Here is a 26,314-nt window from a genome sequence, read left to right as displayed (position 1 = left end):
CACAGGGCTCTTGTTGTAGGGGTAAATTTGGAGGAACGCAGAAACATGTTGTCAGTCACTTTCAAGTCCTCATTACAGAGGAACATGGAATTTAAGTATCAAACTAAATAGCTCATGGCCTACGGCAGCCTATAAGTTAAACGTTCGGGCAGAGTCCAACTGTGGCATGAAGAGGGAATACAAATCAGCTAGATCAAGCTGTACACAAAATTTAGAAATAAAAATATCTTGGGGAGTTCTTAACGTATCCTAATTCTGCTTCAGAGACAAAACCAGGTAATTCAAAACACCAAAACCCAGGGAGAATGTTAGAATTTCTGGTCTACAGGAGCCATTCTTGGCAAGTACTTAATTTAAAGTGTCCCCCCCCCCCCCCCGCCAAGCAGTTACATATAGCTTTGCAAGAGTTAGTTAGGCAACTCTTACAGATTTTTCAAACATGGTCCCCTTCCGCACACGCAAAATAATGCGTTTCCAAACCACTTTCACAACTGTTTGCAAGTGGATTTTGCTATTCCGCACAGCTTCAAAGAGCACTGAAAGCAGTTTGAAAGTGCATTATTCTGCATGTGCGGAAGGAGCCACGAATGGTGTCCCTTCAAAGCAGCACACTCTTAAAACATCTTCAGAAAGAAGTCTGTCTGGTTGATTTTGTTTTCCCACCAAGAATGAACATCCAGGATTGCAACCAGTTTCTACAGCAGGGGAACAGCTTAGAAAACGAAACGCTAAAAATTAATTCCCAAGGAAGAGCACAAAGCATCAAAACCAATGTACTGTCAAAGATTTTCACAGCTGGAATCAACAGGCGGTTGTGGGTTTTTCAAGCTCTGTGGCCGTGGTCTGGTAGTTTTTGCTCCACATACATGGCTAGCATCTTCCGAGGCTTGTCATGGGAAGAAACAAAACTATCAGACCAACAGCCAGGTCATTCAACAACAACCTTTATTTGGCATTTAAAAATAGAGCATTGCCAGACATTTTTGAAATACAAATCAAGAGTACATTCAAAGTGCAGACAGGAAGACTGTATATAGTAGTATACATTACTTAGAAAGTTCTGTCACTTGTAAAAGAAATGTTGCTACTTTTTCCAAGAGCATGACATCTGTGTTGTTTAACAGAAGCTCCACTACAGAACAGTCAGAGTCACTTTCAGATTTGTCTAGGGCCAGCCTGGGAGAGAAATTCCTAATGCCCACATATCTCGGACAGTCAAGAATAATGTGAGCAAGAGTCTCCACTTGATTTTTACAGTGTGGACAAACCCGATCCTGGAGAGGTATGGATAAGGAGCGACCCTTTGTAATGGCTGATGGGAAGGTATTGGATCTGGCCCTTGTGATAATCCATCTCTGTTGGGGTTCAGTTAATAATTCAAGATATTTGGCTATGTGCCCCTGTTCCGGTATTATTCCGACAGAGAGGGGTGAGCATGATTTATTTGCTTGCCCCAACAAGATATGATATTCCTGTTCTAGAAGTTTACTTTACAAGGTTTGGAAAATTTCTCTGGGTGTCAGCATACAGAGATCTGCCAGTAATAAACCTATTGAGTAAATTTTTGATTTGAGAAGTTGATACCATTCGGAGGCAAATAGGTCTGGCCGTGAACAGCCAGGTCACAACCAACTTCCTTTCTAGCTGACTAGGCAGAAGCCAAAATGGGAGCCGAGCAAAATTACGCAGGTCGTGTTGGCTACTGCAACTGCAATGTGGTTTCTTTATTACAGTCGATGCCTCTGCTCCATGTGCTGCTGCTAATTCTTTTTATAAAGAGCAGTGAAGATTAGTTTCCCCAGGAAAGCAAGGGGCAAGGCCGAGGGCTTTAACCTTTCCCCTTAGGACACAGGAAGGCATTCTCTCCTCCACCCAGGGGGATATCTGTGAAGTCAACTCCGAGCCACCTTGAGCACACAATGGAATGCAGGATGGTGTATTTGCCTTGGGTACCAAATTCCAGCAGCAAAACCCATAAGCTTGTTACGGCTCTGCAGGGAACTCACCATCAAACAGAACAGAACGGCTGGCTTCAGACTTAATAGAGCTCTTTGTTTTCAAGCCCAGAGAGGGAAACGTACATTTGGGGAAGAAAAACTTACACTTGGCAGCCGTGCAGAAAAAAAAACACAAGGGGGGGGGCGCTCCTTGAATGTGGGGCCTCTCCAGATGGTTCTTTCAAGGAAATGGCTGTGCAAATAGTTGGGAGCCTTTTTTTTTCACCCCATCAAGGTTGTAAAAGAGTCGGTCGCAAGAAGGTTGCACAGTCCACGCTCAAAAGCAAAAAAACCCACGTTTTGTTGCTGAGGAAATGTGATTTCCCCACCGTTTGCTAGCACATCACAACTGTGAATGCAGTCATACGATTTAGGGCTGGGTTATATTATTATTCACCAGGGCAAAACTGTGCATTTCAGAGCTCAAACGAATATTCCTCTTACCAGGGGAGAGCGACAGCTCACCGGAAAGTACAAGATATAGGAAATCCCTGATCACTTTATGGCAGCGATGGCGAACCTTTTCAAGGCCGAGTGCCCAAACTGCAACCCAGAACCCACTTATTTATTGCAAAGTGCCAACACGGCAATTTAACCTGAATACTGAGGTTTTAGTCTAGAAAAAACCAGTTGGCTCAAGAGGCGTGCGTTACTCTGGAGTAAGCTTGGTGGTAGTTGATGGCTTTGCTTTGAAGCAACCATGCAACTCTTCCAAAGGGTGAATCACGACCCTAGGAGGGTTTACTCAGAAGCAAGTCCCATTGCCAGCAACCGAGCTTACTCCCAGGTAAAGGATTGTGCTTTAGTTCTTTGCATGAAAATCAGTGGGGTTTAACAGTGCTTAATAGGGTTACCTACACTGCTTCCCCAAAACTAGGTCTTAGGTTTAATGCTAATAATCAAGCCCAGTGGCCCAGGCCAGCCTAGATGTGTGGGGGGGGCAAACTTTGTTTGCGCGTGCCCACAGAGAGGGCTCTGAGTGCCACCTCTGGCACCCGTGCCATAGGTTCGCCATCACTGCTTTATGGAGTAAAATCCACCAGGTACAGTATTGCATGAAGTCTTGTGTAATTGCCTTCGCAGCTGTCTTGCTTCTGCTACTTTATGTACATCTTGCTGTACCAAACACAAAGAATTTGGCTCTTTGAGGGAAGTTCCTTTTGAAAGGACATGTCACTTTCTCTTGCACACAAAATCTTCTTGGAATGAGATGTCCTTTCGAGTTTCATCCACACTGGTCAACACCCACACCTCCCCAGTCGCCCTCTGTACTAACATCCCAATTTTCCTGTCTGGAGGTTTTACTGGGTAGCCTCTTGCGGGAAACTCTCAGTGGTGTAAAGAAAAAAATTACTTTTAAGGAAGAACATTGTGTGGTTGCTCGCTGAATCACTTAATTATCTGTGCTGGTTTTAGAGTCGGCCAGCTACAAAAGAGCCTTTGTCAGGGGCAGGGGGGAACTTTTTTTGTTTAAAAAAAATGTAAAAAGAATGGACTTTTTCTCATCCCAACAAGCTGACAGGGACATTTTTTGACATGGTTCCGCAGGTTTCTAATGACATAATTATGTACAAAGTACATGTGCTCCAACAAGAAGAGAGTGGCGGCTGGGTGCTGCTATCACACCTTGATTTTTCCATCCAAGACTTTGTCCGTGCAATTTCAACAAGAAGGGGTCCTCCCCCCCCTACCCCCCAATCTGGCTACAGAATAGGAGACTTCTCCTCCTTTTCAACATAAGGCCTTTTGTCTCCTGTGCATGGAGCTGATAACTATCAAATACTTAATATGTCCAGAAAACAGGCCGCACAAAATTATTTTGACATTTTGCCTGTTGAAAGCAATGTGGGTCCTCTCTGGGTACAAGAGCGGCTGTCGCATTTTTGCCATCGGGATGAAACGGGGAGCTGATCTGTCCAGTTTTAATCCTGCCCTTTGACCGAGGAGCTCAGGGCACAAGCTGCATCCTTCATCTTACCGCCACAACAACCCTGCAGGTTAGGCTACCAATCTTGATCCTCCTTGATCTCAGATTGCAAATGCCTTAGCAGACCAGGGGCTCAGGAACAGCAGCTGCAGAAGGCCATTGCTTTCCCATCCTGCACGTGAGCTCCCCAAGGCACCTGGTGGGCCACTGCGAGTAGCAGAGTGCTGGACTAGATGGACTCTGGTCTGATCCAGCAGGCTAGTTCTTATGTTCTTAGGTTGAGAGGGAGCCTCTGGCCCAAAGTCACCCAGTGAGCCTTGTGACTCAGTAACGATTTGAACCAGAGTCCTCTGAGATTTCAATCACTCGTACCTCTATACTTCAGTAGGGTTTGTATCCAGCAATGCACAAGTAGAATCATAAATAGAATTAGTGCCGTCCCATTTGCACAACATCACGAGCACACTGTCTAGCGCTTCTCTCCCTGTACCATATGGTGCCCTGAAATTGGTTGCACGAGATCATGAGCAAGTGGAAACTTGAGGGGAGAGGGGGGGGTATGATATGTCCAACTTAGCACAAGAAAGCGCTGCAATTTTTGTTCCTGTGTTTCAACTTGTGCAAAAGCCCTGGTGCGAGGAGGAAATGTTATGCTGGAACCTGCCCTGTATACGGATTCTCTGGTTGCGTGTTAGCTGGGAGGAATCCGCACTTTTTAAAAACGAGAAATAGTGTTTCAATCTGTTTGGAAGTTGTCATCACCCATCTTCTTAATGGGTTCAAAATATGATTTCAAATCCTCGTTTGATGGAGCCAAACTAACCATGTTGAAAAGCCTGACGTACATTCCGACAATCACTCGAGTTAGCCACGATTCTGCCTTATGTCTGAATGGGCTAATGCCGACAGGAAGGCACAGAACTAAAGAAGAAGAGGAAGCTCAGTTCGGAGCATATATTGTGCAGGGAACCCCTGACAGCCACAGCTTCTACGTTCATCCTAGTTTGTACCAACTGCTTTTGTTTTTGTTCTAGTTTGCATCCACTTGAATATCGTCACTGGGGATGCTAATAGGTTCCAGCTGCCAGTCACAGCCAGTCACCTTGAGGAAGAAAGAAGGGGGTGGCTTGAAAGTGGCAGATTGGCTCAAATGTTCTTCAAATAAAGTTGACATTCCCCTGAAGGGACAAACACTTCTTTCCACAGGTTCTGTTCCCAGCCCCATGACCTTGCTCAAAGGAAAGGTTTAGAAGCTGTCCCCATCTCTAGCCTTGAGAGATGCATTTCCATGATGCACATGACCAGTTGAGTTATTTCACATCTGTCTGCTTTTCAGAACCTATGGGTGTACCTCATACTGGTGTTTTAAAGACACCTAGGCCCCTTCCGCACACGCGGAATAATGCGTTTTCAAACCACTTTCACAACTGTTTGCAAGTAGATTTTGCTATTTCGCACAGCTTCAAAGAGCATTGAAAGCAGTTTGAAAGTGCATTATTCTGCATGTGCGGAAGGAGTCCTAGAGAAAGACACAAGCAGAGATCACAGCTTCCCCTGTTGTTGCCTCCTAGCCAAAGTTCCCTGGAAGCCACACGGCCACGCAGATACCGTATTGGTGCTGTGGAGATTGGGTGGCTGCCCGGCATGGGGAGCTCTTGCAGCTGGCTCAGTTCCACTCAGTTGTAGGGGACTGCCATGCAAAGGTAGGAAACGGTTAGAGGTCCTATTGCTCACAGCCAATTGTACATAGAAGTATTCTGCCACTGAATCTGGAAGTTCTACTTAGTCAACAAGGTCAAGGAGGAATTTGCTCTTCATGAATCTGTCTAATCTCTTTTGAAGTCCTTATAAAACCAGTGCCCACTGCTGCTTCATGTGGCAGTGAGTTCCACAAGTTACTTGTGCATTGTGTGATGAAGCTCTTGATGGAATTTAGGGTAATTTTACTGCTTGATGTTTCATTCACTCTTGACTCAGTGCTGACAATTTTGTTTCTTTTTATCAAGCTGATATATACACCTCTCACTTTTTGTGCCAGCACTGAATTCCAAAGAGGAACAAGGCAGGTCTCTGCATTGAAAACTGGCAAGGAATGGAGCCATTCCCAACAGGGTGATCACAAAACAATTAAGCCTTTAAAAACCCTTTCTTTCTTTCTTTCTTTCTTTCTTTCTTTCTTTCTTTCTTTCTTTCTTTCTTTCTTTCTTTCTTTCTATAATAACGTTAGGAAAACGTGACAATATTCTGTCTCACTAGACTGCAGACAGGTTAGCAATTAAGAACAGCACTTAAAGTTTAAACCTGTTTCTAAGCCAAGAGATGCTCTTGGGGAACTCCAGTAAATTGCCAGCTGCCGTATCAGTTAAAATTACTGATGAGATGGATGCCTTCACCACTGCAGTTCACGAGATGACACTCTCTGGAAAGAGGACAATTCTCTGGTCTTTCTTTAGAACGATCAGTGGAGGAACGATGGAGGAATAAACTGTAAAGTGCCACAGAACTTGAGGAACAAGAGCAGCTGTACAGATGTGGCATCGGCACAATTGCGTGCATAAGCTGACTCTGAAAAGAGTCAAGACCAGAAATACTTTTCAGGGGAACGGAAGACAGGCTTTCTAGAGGGGCCTCTGAAAGCCCCCTTGCCCAATAAATTTTGGAATTCTCCATTACTTGCACCTTGTTTCCAACACCGAGCCCTCTGAACTAGGTATCCTCCGCTATCCCTTTGTTTCCTTTCCAAATGTTATACACAGCAACATGCATGCTCAGTTGGTCACTTGTTCTTCTTCCTAAAACTTTTTTCCCCTCTGTCTTTTATTTATTTATATTTATTTTCCGATTTACAAACCGCCCTTCCCTGCAGGGCTCAGGGCGGTGAACAACAATAATAAAACAGTACTAAACACAGCACTCATAAAAACATAAACAACATAAAACTGCATAAAAGCATTAACAGTGGAGGGCAAAACCCAACCTCTTATACGTCTCTGGGAGGCCACTAATAACAAAGTTAATTCAGTTTAGGCCCAGCTGGCCAGAGGTAAAAGCCTGGCAGAACAGCTCAGTTTTACAGGCCCTGTGGAAACAGTTCAAGTCCCGCAGGGCCCCGAACTCCCCAGGAAGTCTGTTTCACCAGGTTGCCTAAGCACTAATGTGCATCTTTTATTTATTTTATTTATTTATTATTAGTTTTATATACCGCCCTCCCCCTGAGGCACTGGCGGACCTACCTAGGGGACAAGGAGTACCCCTTGTCCCCGGGCGCGGCAATTTTGGTCACGTGGGGGCGCCGAGCCAAAATCCCCCCCCCAGACTGCACCATCATCATGGAGCTGGCAAGCTGCTGTTCACAGAAATCGGCTCGGGCTGTCTTAGCCCCGCCCACTCTGTACGGTGGCTCACTGGGTCAGTTCCAGCTCTCAGTTCATTAGCAAGCTCCACCTCCCTTCGACCCAGTGTGCGTTGCCTTCTGCCAGGGTCAGGATGTGGTTGCACAGACAAACCTCCTCCCCTGCTGCTGACTGGCCAGTGGCCACCAGCACAGAAGGGAAAGAAAGGTGAGCAGGCCCAGGAGGAAGCCCTCGCAGCAGCTGCCTCGTCACAGCCTGAGAAAGGTTTGTTTTTGTCCCTCCATTGTTCCCCCCTCCCTCCCTCCCTCCCCGCCCGCCCCAACAGGCTGAGAAAAGTTGGATTTTGGGACCTCTTATTGAAACCACTTTGGCTGGATTGGGTCCAATGAGCTTAAAGGAAATATTATTGTATTGTGGGGTGGAGGGCAGGGCATTAAAGGCCAACTATTTTTGGCTGTTGTGGGTTTTCCAGGCAGTTTGGCCCTGCCTGGTCTGCCAGTTTTTGCTGCTAGCCTTTCGCCCGCATTTACGCCCGGGGGCCGAAGATGCCCCAATGCCCGGAAACCCACAACAGCCTGTTGATTCTGACTCTGGAAGCGTGCAAAATACAGCCTGGTGTTTTAGGATTAGAGAAATCCGACAATACATTCCAAGCAAGGAGAAAACGCTCATTCCAAAGTGTGCGTTACTCTCTGCTCCAGGCAACTGGCTTCAAGCATCGATGGGAAGCACCTGGCTGGGGTGCCCTCCTTCCCAGCGCTGGGATCCCGAGCACAAGGCTCCAGGCGTTGCAAAGGCAGAGGCAGGCAGAAGCCCCAAACTCCCTTTCAGTGCCAGGACTCTGCCCTGGAAATGGCCCTCTAATAAAAGAAGAACGAGCCTCTGGGCATGTGCAGAATATGACCAGTCAGAGTGCTGCTGGCATAGAGCGGGCTTCTCCGTTGGCATAAGTGGCTCCGAAGGAGAGGAGAAAGACAAAGGACAAGCTCCAGGGGGTGGGGTGGGCGCGAAGTCCTTGGAGAGGTGGGCTCAGGTTTCTCATCACTAGTAGGTCCGAAGTAAGTGAATCCCCTCCTATGCCCAAATGAGTGAATCCCTCCCCAGCCTCCCTTCTCTCTCTCTCTCTCTCCCCACCCCCCCGCAGCACATCTGCAGATTGTCACTCAGCAACGGTGCTGATTTCAAATCCGGGTGCCTTATTGTTGTGGGAACCTCACTCTGCCTAATTGTGTGCCCCCCCAAAAGGACTGGCTTTGATGGATTTACTTTTCTAATTTCCAAGTTATGTTTCCTGGCGTTGCCTGCCCGACGCATCAGGGGGACAAAATGCCCCCTTTCCTTTGGATCTGAAAGCCAGAGACGCTGCCCCGCTGGCTCAGCTCCCGACTTTTTCACAATCAGTTTTTTTTGGGGGGGGGAGGGACCCTGTTAGTCTGTTGCATCAAAGTAAAATAGTAAAAGAAAGCAGGCATCTAGGGGCACCTTATGGGGAGAGCCTAATCAAGACTCCTCTGAAGTAAATCCCAAGATCCCTTCTGCACATGCAGAATAATGCACTTTCAGTCCCTTTCACAATTGTTTGCAAGTGAATTGTGATGTTCTGCACAGTAAAATCCAGCTGCAAAGTGCACTGAAAGTGGATTGAAAGTGCATCATTCTCCATGTGTGCAAGAGGCGCAAATGGTGCAATGGGCTAAGCCTTTACTCCCAGACAACAGTCATTCAGATCCCGGCAACCAGTCCAGTGGGATCCACTTCCAAGTTGACTGGTGTTAGTGAAGCTATATAAGTAGACAGACACAGGTCTTGGTGGTTATAAATATCTAAGGTGCATTCTTTCAGGCTATCACCTTATGTTCACTTACCTGCATCAGGAAGGCACTGGAAAACCACCCGGTTAACAGAGTCTGCCTGGTAAAGGAAGAATTAGTGATGTGATGTCTGTTAATGAAAGAAGAGGCACCCGCCAGCCCATCACTTCTCCTCCCCCCCCAAAGCCTTCCCTTGCTTCCAAGGGCCAGTGGCTCCAGCTGAAGGAGGAAGGTTTGTTGCTGCTGACTGTGGAGTGATGGGCCAGCGGGCACATCCTCTGTCATTCTGAAGAGAAGAAACCATTTTTGTCTTGGGAGGGGGTTAAACAGAGACACATGAGCAGGTGCTCTGTTTTCCCAAAGACAGATTTTTCCCCTCCCGTCACTTCCAACAAAAGTGCCACCTCCTGTACTCATCTGATTTGGGAATAAAATGACTCTCTTCCCACCCTGTGCTCATCCTTCTGCTATTATCTGTGCTCTTTTACACATAAAGACAATACTGAGTTGTCATCCTGGGCTTTTTAAACACTAATTCTGTACAGTTAATTGTAGAGTCCCTCTGTTGGTTGGGACTGTGAGAATTTTTTTGCTGGATCAGATGAGCTCAGTCCTCTGCCTCCAGTGGCCAGATACTGTTGGATAGCTCAGACACAGAACGCTATAGCAATGACTATTCTGTTTATACCAAGTGTGTGTGTTTAATCAGAACAATAATTCTTCTGAACATAGAGGGTTTGTTTCTCCATTATTCTGCCTAATAGCAGTTGCTGCACATTCATGTTTACTTCCTTTTATAAGCATAAAAACATAAGAACGAACCTGCTACATCAGACCAGAGTCCATCTAGTCCAGCACTCTGCTACTCGCAGTGGCCCACCAGGTGCCTTTGGGAGCTCACATGCAGGATATGAAAGCAATGGCCTTCTGCTCCTGCTGCTCCTGAGCACCTGGACTAGATAGCAAAAGCCATCTAAACATCTTGTGGCAATGAATCCCATAGAATATTTTCTACCTATCACATTGTAATCCAGTCCTTCCTCTAAAGAGCTGACTGTGGTTCTCCTCATCTGCATTTTCTCTTGCCCAAGGTTACCCAGTGAAGAAGAAGAAGAGTTTGGATTTATATCCCCCCCTTTCTCTCCTGTAGGAGACTCAAAGGGGCTTACAATCTTCTTGCCCTTTCCCCCCTCACAACAAACACTCTGTGAGGTGGGTGGGACTGAGAGAGCTAAGAAGAGCTGTGACTAGCCCAAGGTCACCCAGCTGGTGTGTGTAGGAGTGCACAGGCTAATTTGAATTCCCCAGATAAGCCTCCACAGCAGAGCGGGGAATCGAACCTGGTTCCTCCAGATTCGAATGCACTTGCTCTTAACTACTATGCCACTGCATAGGAAGGTTTGTTGTTGTTGGCTGGGGAGGGGAAGAGATGGGCCAGCGACCGCATACGATCGATTGGAGTACACCTGATGGCCCATTGCTCCCCACCCTGGCAGATTTGGAGATATGAGAGAAAGGGAGGGCACTAATACAAAATGACAGGCATGGATTTTGGGCCAATCAGAAAATACTGGAAAGGTTGGAAGATAAAGGAATCTTTTTTTTGCAGATGTAAAGGTGATGCTTTATGGGTTTTTCATAAGCATCTAGTGTGCCACCTATGTGGAAGAAAACTCTGACATGATAGAAAACTAGTGGAGGGGCACTTGGCTAGGTTGACCAACTTCTTGGAGAAAAAAATCCTGTCCCTTTAATAGAGGCTTAATGGGTTACATGTGATGTTAGTTATAATGTGATGGTGATTTAGAAATGACCTGGTGCAAAAAATCATTGTTTGGTCGTGGTGGGGGAGGGTGGCTGCCCATATGGGGGGGGGCACCAAACTCAAATTTTGTCCCCGGGCTACAGTTTGCCTAGGTACGCCCCTGCCCTGAGGGCTCAGGGCGGTTCACAACAGGTTAAAACATACATTAAAACATAATTTAAATACCAATTACATAAAAAACAGAACCCATTAAAAATGAGGAAGGCGTCTTGCTACCCCCCCTCCTCCCCCCCCCCTTGTGCCCATGGGAGGCCAGATGACATGGTAGATGTATTTTTAACCAGGCTGGCCAAACGCCTGGCGGAACAGATCCGTCTTGCAGGCCCTGCGGAAACTCTGTAAGTCCCGCAGGGCCCTGATCTCCCTAGGGAGCCTGTTCCACCAGGTAGGGGCCAGGGCTGAAAAGGCCCTGCCCCTCGTCGAGGCCAGCCTGATCATTTTTGGGCCAGGGATCACGAGTAGGTCCTCCTCCGAGGAGCGGAGGGGCCTACCGGGGCACAGTTCTCCACACAATTGTACAGGCTGGTGCACCAAGTTTCTTCTACCAATGCAGAACAGTGTGTCTGTACATCAGGAAAATGTACAAATGAGATGCCATCATATAGAAGCCAGCTTCATCTGCCCATTCCCAGCTAATTCAAGTCCTGGGAGGGAAGAGACAAACCAGGAGGCTCAGTATGGGTCACTTAACCAGTTTTGATGGGTCACTTAACCAGCAACTGAATCCACCCACTTATTCTACAGAAATCCTGCTCAGTTTTGCAATCAGTGAGGTTGTGGTTTGCGGCCAGAGATCCCTATTGCCCCTTCAATATTTGGCAATGGACACACACACACACACACACAAGTTCAAGAGGCAGGCATGATAATAGTGAGTCGAATCCATTTTCCTGGGATGGAATGCATACAAATACCTGTCTCTTAGCATGAGTTACTGGCCACAGATTTTGCTAAAAGCCCCAGAGAAGGCACATCTGCCAGGGATAGAGCAATTAAGCATAACATGAAATTTTTTCCATGCAGAGAAGTTTCGAGATTGCTGAGAGGGCCCTTTCTGGAGGAAATGAGATCTAGGAGCTAGGGAGTAAAAAATTAGACCAGCCAACTCTAAGAGCAGTGATTGCAAGCAGCAGCTGATCGGGTAAACCCAGATTCAACAAGGTCAAGTGGGTCACAGGGAGACTTCAGATATGTGGGTCCTGGGTTGTCAAAGGGTTTTAAAAGGTAAGAACCAACATTAAGGTGTGCTCTGTATAACATAAGATGAACTTCATTAACTATTTACACAACTTAGAAATCAGTATTAGAAGGAGCAGAATTGACTTCGGGCTTCAGCCAAGACTCTACACATCTGCTCCTTACCCTCTAGGTTGTTTATCATGCCAGCGTGGTGTAGTAGTTAAGAGCAGGTGCCCTCTAATCTGGAGAACCGGGTTTGATTCCCCACTCTGCCACTGTAAGCCTTTAAAAAGCTGTGGAGGCTTATCTGTGGAGGCTTATCTGGTGAACTAGATTAACTTGTGCACTCCAGCACATGCCAGCTGGGTGACCTTGGGCTAGTCACAGTTCTTCAGAGCTCTCTCAGCCCCACCTACCTCACAGGGTGTTTGTTGTGAGGGGGGGAAGGGAAAGGAGTTTGTAAGCCCCTTTGAGTCTCCTTACAGGAGAGAAAGGTGGGATATAAATCCAACTCTTCTTCTTTCCTCCTCCTCCTCCTCCTCCTCCTTCTTCATCTTCTTCTTCTTCTCCAGCAGCGCCACTCATTTAAAGTCACAGTGTCCTCACAGGCTGCACCCCAAATCTCCAGGGACTTTCCAAGTCTACCCTGGTCACCCACACTAAGCTTGATTCTCCCCCTCCCCCTCTCTTCCAAAGTCGCTTCTAATGCAACTCAGAGGCCGTTTCCTCTTTCCTGACAGGTTGAGAGTGATGGGAGTCTAGGGAAATCTAAGCAGAACCTCAACAACCTGTTCCGCTCATTACCGCTGCACCCTCTGTCCAACTTTCACAAGAGGAAGTTGTAAAGACCAAAGTCATCTGAGCGATCCGATTCCACCTGCCAACCATTGATTCGTTTAATAGACTCTCCAGAGATAGGTCTGCACCTTGCAAGTGTCGGCAATCCTTGCAAAGTAAAAACCCAGGACAGGAAAAGAGAGATGACTCCTAGCTGGTGCCTCTAGTTCCATATGTTTGGCATCAGTCAGGATAGTAAAACCAGAGATACCTTTGCTAATTTAACATGTCAAAATAACAGAGCTGCAACGACAGGCTGAACACTAGCAGCATCTTCTTCACAATCCGCAGCACATTTCCCCCGTTTGAAAGGAAAAGGGGTTGTGGAAAGCAGCCACAGATAACATGCCATAAAAATGAACCTTATGGCAACTTAAAAGACTGTTCTTATTCTAGCAGAAACTTCAACGGACTTAAGCAGCTTGCTGTATTACTTCCCAAAAGCAGAATAATGAAGATGAAGATGATGAAGATGAAGAAAAAGACGAAGACGAAGAGGAGGAGGAGGAGGAGGAGTTTGGATTTATATCCCCATTTCTCTCCTGTAAGGAGACTCAAGGTGGCTTACAAGCTCCTTTCCCTTCCCCTCCCCACAACAAACACTTGTGAGGTAGGTGGGGCTGGGAGAGTTCTGAGAGAACTGTGACTAGCCCAAGGTCACCCAGCAGGAATGCAAGAGTGCAGAAACGCGTCTGATTTACCAGATAAGCCTCTGCCACTCAGTTGGAGGAGTGGGGAATCAATCACGGTTCTCCAGATTAGAATCCACCTGATCTTAATCACTCACCAATCGGCTTTTTACGCATCTTCTTTTTTACATAGCCCAATGGAGTTCTGCTTCTCTGTCCCAGCAGAGCGGTCACTCCAGGTGGCAGGCAATTGTTGAAATAGATAGTTAAATCAGTCACAGATCATATTTATAAATAGACAATATATATACACATGTGTTTAGGAGCCCCACGGCACAGAGTGGTAATCGGCCGTACTGTAATCAAAGCTGTTCACGACCTGAGTTCAATTGCAATGGAAGTCAGTTTCAGGTAACGAGTTGAGAAAATGGTGCCGGGGAAGAAATTCAAGGAAGGCAGAGAGGCGTGGGAAAAGACTTAAAGTGGCCACACAGCAGTGAAGCTGTTTTGAAAACATTTCAGCCTAAAGAATAGTTTTTAAAGGGGATTCACTGATAACGTTTTGAGGTGGGAAATAAAATATTTTCCGGGGGGGGGGGCAATGCGGAACTCCATGGAGGAAATGTTTTATCTCCTGCCTCAAAACATTTTAAAAGGTTTGTGCAAAAAGGGCCTGACACTTTAACCTCTACATCGCACTCGCTAGTGAATCCAAGACTTCAGTCACGCTTCCTGTTTGACATTGGTGCAGAAAGGGCGCGCAGGAATGTCTTGGTGCACTTTGTCTCAAGACACAATTTATCACTTGTATTTCATAGCCAAAAGAAAATTGCTGGAGGTCTCAGGTTCTCTGCATAGCTCATGCCAGCTGCCGGACAGTTTATCCTGAAGCAAGAGTGCCGTTATCGGGGAAGTCAATTTGGCTTGATATTGCACAGAATAAACACAGTTCAACAACCGCGAAGGAACTCAAGCAATGCCGGAATGCGCAGGGCTTCCAAAGCATTTGAATGCCATTCGAGGATGGAAGGAAAGCTGTCCTCCCTGGTTCGCACGCCCCTCATTAATTATATCACTGGCGCTCAGAAGGCCTTTGAGCTTTTCCAGAGTGCACATAAACACTAATTGAACTGGGTTCTCAAAATGGTTCTGCATCTTGAATTGATATATAAAGCTGCTGAACGTTGGAATGGGAATGTTGTTCTAATTAGATAAATCTTTCAGGATTTTTTTTTTTAAGTCAAAAGGCTTTACGGTCCGACAGCGCTTTATTAAAAGTGTGCAAGCACTATTTGGATAGTCGACACTCTGCAGAGCTTAGAGAACGAATTGTATGTCCATTCTGTTGTGTTATGTAGGAATGGAAGCTGTCAAGACCTGCTTAAATTTTGCACAAAGTAATCCCCTTTTTTAAAGATATCCAAACTTGTGGCCATATCCCCTCCCTGCCCCGACTAGGTTGCAATCAGTTCTGTACTGTTCTGCCAGCTATGTAGCGTAACACAGTGGTGGCGAACCTATGGCACTCCAGATGTTCATGGATTACAATTCTCATCAGCCCCTGTCAGCATGGCCAATTGGCCATGCTGGCAGGGGTTGATGGGAATTGTAGTCCATGAACATCTGGAGTGCCATAGGTTCGCCACCACTGTCGTAACATGTGATTCCCCTTTGACTTTATAGCTTCCAAGTTCAATCTCCTTTTGGACATAACAGCAGTTCAGAGATTCAGTATTCATTCTCTTCATTTGGCATTCGTGCCTCAAATTCTCCTTTATTACTGATTATAGTAACAAAGGCTCCAGGAGGTCCTACTTAGAGGCGGGGTCATAATTATGTGGCTTCAGGAAATAACCGCACTGTCTCAGATCAATAACCTAAGACTCACCTCTGTGGTCAGGCTGTGGCTTTGACAGATGGTTTATGGGAGAGGGGGGATGCTTTGGGACAGCTCAGCACACAGGATACTCTTGCAGCCATCGCTGGAGCCAAAAGGAAAACTTTTGATATGGACAGATGTTGTCCAAAAGGGGCTTCTGCCAAAAGCGTCAGTGCCAAGACATGCCGCATGCAGAAAACCCCGCACAATCCTGACAAGTTTATTTTGCAACATGTGAAATGGGATGCACAGCTATCAGAAGTGACCAGGGCCAATTATACACTACTGCTTTGCTTGCAGCAAGAGAACGTTTCCTTGAAGGCAGAGATTTCTGTGCAGATGCGCTGACACTTACGGCAGTGCTGATCCTGGAAGCCCCACGGTAAGTATGAGTGGGGAAACCCCAATGTTTCCTCTCACTTCGTAGTTTTGCTTCTTCCTGGTCACATTAAGCCAAGAATGAAGATTGCTGTTTGGGGGACAGGTTAGCCTTTAAAATGTGATATCAATAATCTTTATATCGATATTGTGCAGGCTGTACGACCAGGAATACCAATCTCTCCTGAGTGCTGCGCAAAGCTCCTGTTCCCCTCTATACTTTGGGATCACACCCCCGAAATCTAGCCCTGCTGTATATTTAGAACAGCTTGTTAATTATAAGTGCAGATGGGTCATGACAAGAGCAAGGTGCAACTCATTCCCCTCTGTCTATCTTCAAGGTCGTTTCCTTAACATCCCACAAAGTGAGCGTTGTTGTCGGTACTGTCCCAACGCTATGGACTCAATCCCTCATATCCTGCTTTACTGTTCGAGGTATAATGATATTAGAACCGATCTGGGAGCTTTACTACCTCTAGAATTTATGTTTCTCTCAGACAAACTAAAAATGTCTAAGCTATTGAACTGCCCTAATGTAGAAATTTCTGAAGCGGTTGCTACATTTTTAATCCATGTTCTGCATGATATATAACAATGATCCTGTTTTTGTACTTGGAATGTATGGTACTTCTGGTTTATGCCTAATAAAGGTTTTTGGATTGGATTGGATTGGTGCAGGCTGTTACCTTTCTTGGGTTTTTTTTAGGGAAATGCCAGCCATTGATCCCCATAAGAAGTGGGGGTGGGGGGAGATGGTCTCTCTGCTCTCCCCCACTCCTTGCTGGGATTGGCAGCCAGCATTTCCCTTAAAAAACAAACAGAATGATATAACAGCCTGCACAATATCGATATAAAGAATATCTATATTACATTTAAAGGGCTAAAAAAAATAACAAAGAAGAGCAATCTCCATTCTTCACTTGGATGGGCCAGTGACCTAGAAGTTGGGGCAAGCAAGTCGCACAGAAAGCAGTGGAGCACCTCCTCACGTGTAAACAAGGAAATGTGAGGAGACTCCCCTGCGAAGGCGCTGTGGGGCAAGGAGCGGAATGGGAAGAGCTCCATGCATAATGAGCATGCTCAGAAGGCCAGATCAGAGAGCCTGATAGGACTTCAATATTTACTTGTTGTTTATCTCTCCCTTCCTCTCAGGACTTTTTAGCTCCCCCCTCCCCCCATCCTTTAAGAATTATTGTCACAATTGTTTGCAAGTAGATTTTGCTATTTTGCACAGTAAAATCCAGCTGCAAAGTGGATTGAAAGTGTGTTATTCTGCATGTGCAGAAAGGGCCATGGACAGAAGATAGACAGGAGAGTTTGCAGTACAGAAGTTGCTTGTTAGGAGGGGGCTGTTTGACTTTGCACCAGGGACGTAGGTATAGATCCCATTGAAAACAATGGAGGATGGGGCACTCCCTTTGGGAGTCCATAGCTTTGGACCCCCTGGACCAAACTTCACAAAACCTGGGTGGTATCAGTAAGAGACTCTCCTAATAATACATCCCAGGTTTGGTGAAGTTTGGTTCAGGGGGTCCAAAGTTACGGGCCCTCAAATGTGTAGCCCCCATCTTCTATTAGCTCCCATTGGAAACAATGGAGGATGGGGCACCCCCTTTGGGAGTCCATAACTTTGGACCCCCTGAACCAAACTTCACCACACCCGGGTAGTATCATCAGGAGAGTTCCCCAAACAATCCCTGAAAGTTTGGTGCTGCTAGCCCAAACAATGCGCCCCCTGCAGGCCAAAAACCGAAAAAAGCGCTGAAATGTTTTAAAAACCCACAAACGGGTGGGCGGAGCTTTGGACATGAATGGGGGGGGTTCAAACCCGAGAACACCCCCCCCCCCTACCTACGTGCATGCTTTGCACCCATTCCGCCCTCGCAGGCTCACCTCCCATCTGTTTTCCCTCATTCACCGTGCACATTTTCAACCCTGGCCCAGGGAAAATTGGGGTTTTGCAAGAAATTGGGGGAAAGTTAACCACCCTCTTGCCTCTCCTTGGCAGCACACTGGTGCAAAACACACCCTCCCACCTGAACTCTCTGCCTGCTGCTGAGCATCGAAGATTGGCCCAAAGATATGCTTTTTCAAAAGGAGACGAGCAAGAAGATATAATCCAAACACTCCCCCTGCCTAGTCTGCACCTCTCTCCCCCTGTTTAAACACATTTACCAAACTTTCCCTTTACAAATAACTTCTTGCAAGAATTTGGCTCCATTTTCTCCTTCATCTCCTTCAAAGAGTCTGGCACTACCTGTTTGCTAGCTATTAAATACCTCACATTTGGCTGGTGGACAAACAGATAATTGAAATAAAGTGGAGGTGTTGCATCCTCCTTAAAAAAAATATGGCAAAGTCTTAAAAAATTGACAAGAATATGAGAGCAGAGCCTGGAAGACTCAGGGTGGGAACGGTGCTAACAAAAGAGAGATCACAGAAGACTAGATCACAGAAGTGCATCCTCGAAGGTTTTCACGGCCGGATTCAACTGGTTGTGGTGGGTTTTGTGGGCTGTGTGACCGTGGTCTGGTAGATCTTGTTCCTAACGTTTCACCTGCATTTGTGGCTGGCATCTTCAGAGGTGTCTCACAGAGAGAAGTCTGTTACAGACACACTAGACACAGTGTGTAACACATTTCTACTGGTAGCCTTACTTGTCATATCTTTCCCCAGCTCCATGGGTCTAAGTCGTGGCGAGCAGTTGAAATTAAAATACTTACCCTGGGATTTTCCTGGGATACCTTGCAAATGCTACCTCCTTCCAAACTCTTTTTTCAACTAAAAAGGCAACTTCTTGACCAGGAGCTTCAAGTTCTACAGGACCAAGCGCAAAGTAATTGCTCCCCCCTCTTCTTCAACATCAAATTTAAAACCAACCAGATGGCAGACTATTTGAGTATACTCCAAGAGCCCAAGCTTAGATGGATATACACTAGGGCTCGTTGTAATTCCTTCCCTTGTTCCGTACTTCAAGGGAGGTTTCTTAAAATTGACTCGCAAGAGCGGAAATGTTCCCACTGTATTACAGTGGTGCAATCCATGGAACACATAATGCTCGACGGTCCTAAATACGAGGGAGCTAGGACCAGGCTTTTGGCTCTTCTTCCTGTCACGTTTAAGGAATACTCCGCTGCTGGGAAGGTTATATTCCTACTAAACAACTCCTCTTCTGTGATTTTAACTTCTGTAGTTAGGTTTCTTTTAGGAATTGTGGAATAATACCTGTGACGGTTTTATGTATGGAACACTTGTCTGGATATTGCTGGTTGTTATTGGTATTATGCCTAATAAAGGTTTTATGTATGTAACAAGATCTACCAGACCACGGCCACACAGCCCTGAAAACCCACAACAACCAGTAGTCCATCCATTTAGTGACTGCACAGTATTTGCGCTGCATGTGCAAAAATGCTCCAGTATCGTGGGTAATTTTCACAAGCAGTGCAATGTGCTGGTTCATTACACACATATGTGATTCTTGCATAGGATTCTCACTCAGTACCCCAAATTTTTGCATAACTTCTGTGTACAAAAATTCTTACATCAAAAAAAAAAAAACCTGAACAGCTTTCTTTGGGATAAGGTTGTGCTTATAACCAGCTTTACTGCTTTTTGGTTCATTTTGTATGTGCTCATGACTTAACAATATACTCATATTTTGCATGTGAATTGTGATTATTGTAACTTTTGTCCTCCACCTTGAGCTGCTGACAGAAAGACAGAGTATAAAGTAAATAAATTATCAAGATTTGTACAGTGGGGTGCTGTGCGGTTTCCAGGCTGTATGGCCGTGTTCTAGCAGCACTATCTCCTGACATTTCGCCTGCATCTGTGGCTGGCACCTTCAGAGGATCTGATAGTAGGAAAGCACCTCTGAAGATGCCAGCCACAGATGCAGGCGAAACGTCAGGAGAGAATGCTGCTAGAACACGGCCATACAGCCCAGAAAGCACACAGCACCCCAGCGATTCCGGTCGTGAAAGCCTTCAACAAGATTTGTACGACTGGTAATTGTGTCCCACGTCCCATTCAAGGACCACAAACAGTCTTGTGGCATCTTAGACTCATGGCAGAATCTTTTGTGAACTGCAGCTCACTTTGTCAGCTGTATGAAATGCTTTCCTCAGAAGGCAGATATTTAACGTAGTCTCACTCACTGAGAGCCAGTGTGGTGTAGTGATTAAGAGCCGGTAGATTCTAATCTGGAGAACTGGGTTGATTCTCCACTCCTCCACCTGAGTGGCAGAGGCTTATCTGGTGAACCAGATGTGTTTCCGCGCTCCTACATTCCTGCTGGGTGACCTTGGGCTAGTTGCAGTTCTTTGGAGCTCTCTCAGCCCTATCCACCTCACAAAGTGTCTGTTGTGGGGGGAGGAAGGGAAAGGAGCTTGTAAGCCACCTTGAGTCTCCTTACAGGAGAAAAAGATGGGATATAAATACAAACTCTTCTTACTCGTTACATCAGTACCCTGCCCTTCCTCCAATAGCTCCTCTCTCCCATGCCGTGCACTCTTACAACACTCAGACATAGAAAGTCACATGTATGGAGGGAGAGAATGTAAACAATAACACTTAAAGTCTATGTGGCATTTCTGGGTAGAGTCAAATGCATTCAAGGTAAGAGCTCCACCCTCCCGCTATATGTAATGTATGCATCACTTACTGGACAGCACCAGTGCCGTCAACAATGACTTGCCACACAAGGCCTCACCTCACGCTTGCAGCAATCTGGTGATTTTTAATAGTACCCTGCTGTTTGAGTTCTTCCTACTCTGCTCAAAGGCAGGACTGCTCTTTCCTTTTAAAAAGCAAGGAATCCCTGCAAAACGGTCTCCTTTCCCAAGAGAACACCCCCTTGTCTACACACACTAATTCCGCAGGCCTGGGATATCACATGGCAGACATTTGACAAGAGGTCCAGAAAGTGCAAAGCAGAGGGAGAATCCCTCATTGGAAAGATCACTTGGAATGAGGCTTCTGCACCTGCGCTGATGTAACTCTTTACTTTAACAGCGAGGGAAATCAGCTATTTCTGTCTGCACGTTTTAAGTAAATTGTTACGGGATGTGTGGAATGTCGGCCAAGAAAGCATATTGCATTCTGGCTCCGCCACCAATTGTTCTATTACACTCTGGACCAGACCAACGATGATTTTGATTCTTTCCCACTCTTGGTGTGAACATCCATTAAAAAAAAACAAAAAACACCTGCCCTGACCTTACATCAAAGTCAGTGATTTTGCAAACGGTCTTCCTTCAAGGAAATATTTCTGTACTCATTTGCCATGGAAACCCTGTGTGTTACAAAAGTTCATGCCTAAGCTCTGGAGCATGACAGCATGAAGCTCGGCCATGGTCCTTGAAGGAGGAGGAGGAGGAGGAGGAGGTGGTGGTGGCGGTGGTGGTGGTGGAGGAAGAGGAAGAGGAGGAGGAGGTGGTGGTGGAGGTGGTGGTGGAGGAGGTGGAGGTGGAGGAGGTGGAGGAGGAGGAGGAGGTGGTGGTGGAGGAGGTGGTGGAGGTGGTGGTGGAAGAGCTCCGAAGAACTGTGACTAGCCCAAAGACACCCAGCTGGAATGTGTTGGAGTGTACAAGCTTACCTAGTTCACCAGATAAGCCTCTACAATTCGTGGCAGAGTGTGGAATCAAACCCGGTTCTCCAGATTAGAGTGCACCTGCTCTTAACCACTACACCATGCTGGCTCCTGACAAATGCCAATGGGGAAAGAATTCATTAACTCTAGTGTCATCACCAAGAAAGCCATAAGGTTCACTGAAGAGACCATCAAGAGAAGGGACCCTCCAGAAGATACTGCCATGTGGTTTGATACTAGTGGATATGGTCTTTCAGATGTTCTGTGTCCGTATTATACAGGGCTTTAGAAAGAAATTTTGAATTGTGCCTAGGAATAAACTTGGCAGCCAGTGAAGATCTTTCAACGCATGAGTAATATGATCACTGCAGCTATTAAAACTCTCCCCACAGTGTTTTGGATCAGGTTATGATTCTAGATTGCTTTCCAGGACACACTCGCATTTATTTCATTACTCTAATCAAGCTTTGAGGTGACCAGGGTATGGATGACTGTAACCAAGCCATTTATTAGTCAGTACAATACATATAGAAAGCACAGAATGCTAAATGCATTTTGACTCCAACCAGGAGTAATTAAAACAAGTTACTTTAAAGCGTACGATGACCAACTTAGACTCCTTCACTCTGGTATACTGATCTTCCACAGCTGTGTGGATTCCTTCCCACAAGACATTACAAAATATTTACACATAGAGGCTGATTATGCACAAGGCATTTGCTGTGCGATGGGGGCAAATGTGCGCCGCCGCAAGATTTCTTGTACAGAGGTATTTCCTCAAGCCCCGCTTTCACTTTCCAGTCTCCCCATGGCAATGAGACCACTTTGAGCACGAATTTAATTTTGCTTTGCAGTCAGAGCAGACAGGTTTGCCAGTGAGAACATGTTTGCCGTGGACCTCTTCCCTCTGCCAGCCTGCCTGGTCTCACCCCCACCACTCCCTTGCACTGCTTTGAATGCTTCCCCCTCACCCTCCTCCCTGTTGCTGTCTCCTTCCCATTTCTTCACATGTTTGTATCGATACATCGATACAGTAATAACAGAGAGTTGACTTTTGCAAAGGAACAACACAAGCAGGCTCCACTCCACCTCCCCTGCTCTGCCTTTGCCCTCCCTTATGATTGGCAGGGCATTTGTAAAACTTTCTTTCAAACAAGCTTCTATTTTAAAAACAAGCCTCTTTCTTGCAGCAGCAGCAATGACAGAGACAGAGTATGTGTGTAGGGGAAGGGAGGGGAAGAAAGTATCAGCAAGATCTGTGCCTTTACAGCTATTGGTGGGCAGAGTTAAGAGAAGTAGCAAAAGAAGAAGCCAGTTGAGACTTCTGCGGGGCGGCCTCCTTGTACATAAACAGAAACACATGAGGAGAGCCCTCTGCAAGCCCACTGTGTAGAGAAGAGTCCAGAGGTAAGAGTACCCTACGTAATTGGCCACAATCTACCAACTGCAGCCTGAAGTGACATACAAGAAGAAGAATTTGGATTTATATCCCCCCTTTCTCTCCTGTAGGAGTCTCAAAAGGGCTTACAATCTCCTTGCCCTTCCCCCCTCACAACAAACACCCTGTGAGGTAGGTGTTCAGTAAGAACACACAACTAAGTCAATTGTGTAGCTCAGCTCAACTGAGTATATTCTACTGAATAGCCACCAATAAGGTGGTGCAAGATAGCAGTTTAATTTGTTTAAGTTTAATATTCAGAAATAATAAAAATCCCAGATGTCCCCATTGACTAAAGGTAGTCCTTATGTTTTGAATACCTGACCAAGTTAAACTGGAGAGAGTACTCACCATATTGGCAACAGGGGCCCTGGAAACCAGCCGGGCAGTGGCAGATCTGTGGAGCTCCTTCCACGCAATTCCCACCATTGAAACATACACCAAAGCTGCAGACGGCTAGAAGAGAGCAAAATAAGCAACGCCACATGAGCTATGACACACGCATTATGAAAGGCCCATGATATTTAATAGGTGGATAAGGAAAATGAAAGGAGGAGCCAGGATTCCTCTCTGGCAACATAAGAACATGAGAAGAGGCCTGCTGGATCAGACCAGTGGTCCATCTAGTCTAGTCTAGTAGGCAAGCAGTTGCTCTGGAACAGGGGTCTACAACCTGTGGCTCTCCAGATGTTCATAGACTACAAATCCCATCAGCCCCTACCAGCATGGCCAATTGGGAATTGTAGTCCATGAACATCTGGAGAGCCGCAGGTTCCAGACCCCTGCTCTGGAAGGTCAATAAATATGGCATAGAGGCCAAGTCTTCCCCAGGAGTTGCCTCCTACTGCTGGTACCCAGAGGTTTACTGCTTCTGAAAACAGAAGCTCCCTTCATGCACCATGAATAGTAGCCACTGATGAATGACTTCTCAGTGAATCTGTCTAACCCACTTTTAAAGCCGTGTATATTTGTGATCATCACCACATCCACTGGCGATGAACTCCAGAATCAAATTACTTGCTGACCCCAGATGTATTCTGATGCAGATAAAATATACCTTCTCCTTTCAGACTCGGATCCCTTCATATCCAATAGGGTTGGCCTTTTTGCACTGGCAGCCCCAAAGATTCGATGTAAGACTATATAGAAGGAAACACCATGTTCGAATTTTGCATAAGTTATGTCCGATTTTAGCTCAGATACATTGGAAGGGTGAATTGAGGGTTTGAGGGCTCATGTATTTTATCTTTAGTTGGTAAAACTTCCATTGTGTTTTACGTTAACTTAAATGTTTTCATATTGTAATGGCCTATGACTTCACATTTAAATCTTACTGTACTGTAATTACTTGCTGAGTGAAAAAGTCCTTTTGGTAGTTCTGAATCCATTGTTCATCAACTTCACTGGGTGTCCCCAAGTTCTAGTATCATGGGACAAGAGTTTACTCCCAGTCTGGAATACTGGCTTTTAAGGAAAGTGCAAATCATTGTTTCGGCACACTGGTAATTTACAGTCTGCCACAAGCCAAGAAACAACTACTTAAGATAAGGTGACCAGATGGTCACCTTTGTGATCCGGGACGGGGAAGCGGCTGCACGAGGGCTTCTGGGGCTTGCCGTTTGCCGCCCTGTGACAGAGCGGCAAACAGCAAGCCCCAGAAGGCCATGCGCTCCTGCGGCCGGGCGCACGGGAGGCTGCCGCACTGCCTTGCGCCCCAGAAGGCAGTGCAGCAGCCTCCCAAAAATCGGGACAATTTGTAGAACCCGTGGGACGCGGGACAAATTGTTTAAAGGCGTGACGGTCCCGCCAAAAGCGGGATGGCTGGTCAGCCTAACTTAAGATGACCATTCATAAGAGGAGAGAGGGAGGCCTGAACTAAATTCAGGAGGGGTCTAGACCTGGGGTATATTCAGAGATTTCCCTGCGATTTCTGTGCTGACCTGCAACAGATTTTTTCCTCAGAACTTTCTCATCTTGTTTCCCCTGAGTTGTCCTTCTGTGTTTCCCTCATCTTTCCTTGGTCCTTTCTCAAACTGGATCAAAGATGGTTTGAGAAAGCACAGAGAAAATGACGAAGAACCTAAGGAAAGACAGCAAATGGGAAATAAGGATGTGAGGAAAATTCGGAGGAAAAACATTGCAGGTCAGCATCCACACCATAGCAAAAACCTCCAAGAGAAACGACTTCTGGTGGCCACGTGAACTCAGATAAAGAAAAGGCAGAACCCCTAGCCTCCTGAATTTTTCCAGACCTTCACATCTCTACTGAATACACAAAAATAGGTCCAGCTGTTTTCTCTATCTTCAATTGACCCCAATCCCAACTGGGGCCCATATCCTTCCTCCTCTTTTACAATTAGCTTCATGTATCACTTTACTAATTTCCATCTAGGCACTATTACAAGGAGAGGTTGACAGAATAGGCACATTGCATTATGATACAGCAAGGACTATTAAACAAAGAAAAAGATCTTTGGCTCAAAAACTGTCACTCTGCCAGGTGATTGCAAAGAAAATGCTAAAGATACAGTTTGGCTCTCTGACAAGGGCTCTGTTTGACTGGATGAGGTCCAAAGCAGAAGACTTTAACCCAGGTTTGGCTGAAGCAGAGACTCGGAGTCAGTGACAGCAAATTTCTCAGTTATCTGGAGGAAATGTCCTGAATTCTCAGCAAAATGGCAAACAGACGTGAACAATTCAAGCAAGCTGAATCTTTAAAATAAATGCAGCAACACCACCCAAGAAATCTGGGCAACTGGAAGAACCACTCGGCTAAGAGGACCCCCCACACACACACACACCTTTTAGGGTGCCCTTCCCCTTCGGTATTTGTAAGAACACTAGCTCAGAGACTATATTACGTGTAAACAAGTACTGTATTATTGTGTTGTATTATTAGATTTATATACCGCCCACCCTCGAAGGGCTCAAGGCGATGAACAACAACTGCGTAATAACATCAATAGTCACAACACCAAACAACAAACCATCAACAAACATAGCATCAATAAACCCAGAATCAGTAAGCATAGCATTATAATGTAGCATTATAAGTAACAATAAACAAAGCATTATAAACATAGCATTAAAAACAACAAGAACATCAATGTATTGTCGAAGGCTTTCACGGCCGGAATCACTGGGGTGCTGTGTGGTTTCCGAGCTGTATGGCCGTGTTCTAGCAGCATTCTCTCCTGACGTTTCGCCTGCATCTGTGGCTGGCATCAAATCCTCTGAAGATGCCGGCGAGAACATCAGAGGAAGGGCTGCTGGTCTGAAAATACACAACAACATAACTAAAACTATCAGTAATCGTAACATCATAGTTTATAAGGCAGCAATACTCATTACAAACATAATCAGCAAATATTGTAAGGCAGAAATAATACCCATAACAATAATCATAATCAGCATAACCAATAATAAGCATAGATGGCAACTTTCTGTAACATAACTACAGAAAACGCA

General features: G+C 45.9%; 1 protein-coding gene across 1 annotated transcript in view; it reads right to left on the bottom strand.

The window, feature by feature from the left end:
- The window catches only part of MEGF6 (multiple EGF like domains 6), a 154,350-nt gene that overhangs the window by 105,526 nt on the left and 22,510 nt on the right, over positions 1–26,314 (bottom strand). Inside the window, exon 4 of the mRNA XM_048519305.1 lies at positions 23,198–23,302. Coding sequence (XP_048375262.1) covers positions 23,198–23,302 — 105 coding nt within the window. The remainder of the gene's footprint in view (positions 1–23,197; positions 23,303–26,314) is intronic.

This window comes from Sphaerodactylus townsendi, linkage group LG16 (assembly GCF_021028975.2).
Source record: "Sphaerodactylus townsendi isolate TG3544 linkage group LG16, MPM_Stown_v2.3, whole genome shotgun sequence".
In the NCBI taxonomy this organism is placed as follows: domain Eukaryota; kingdom Metazoa; phylum Chordata; class Lepidosauria; order Squamata; family Sphaerodactylidae; genus Sphaerodactylus; species Sphaerodactylus townsendi.
The sequence above is the reverse complement of the archived record's forward strand: the minus strand, read 5'-3'. Positions and strand labels throughout refer to the sequence as shown.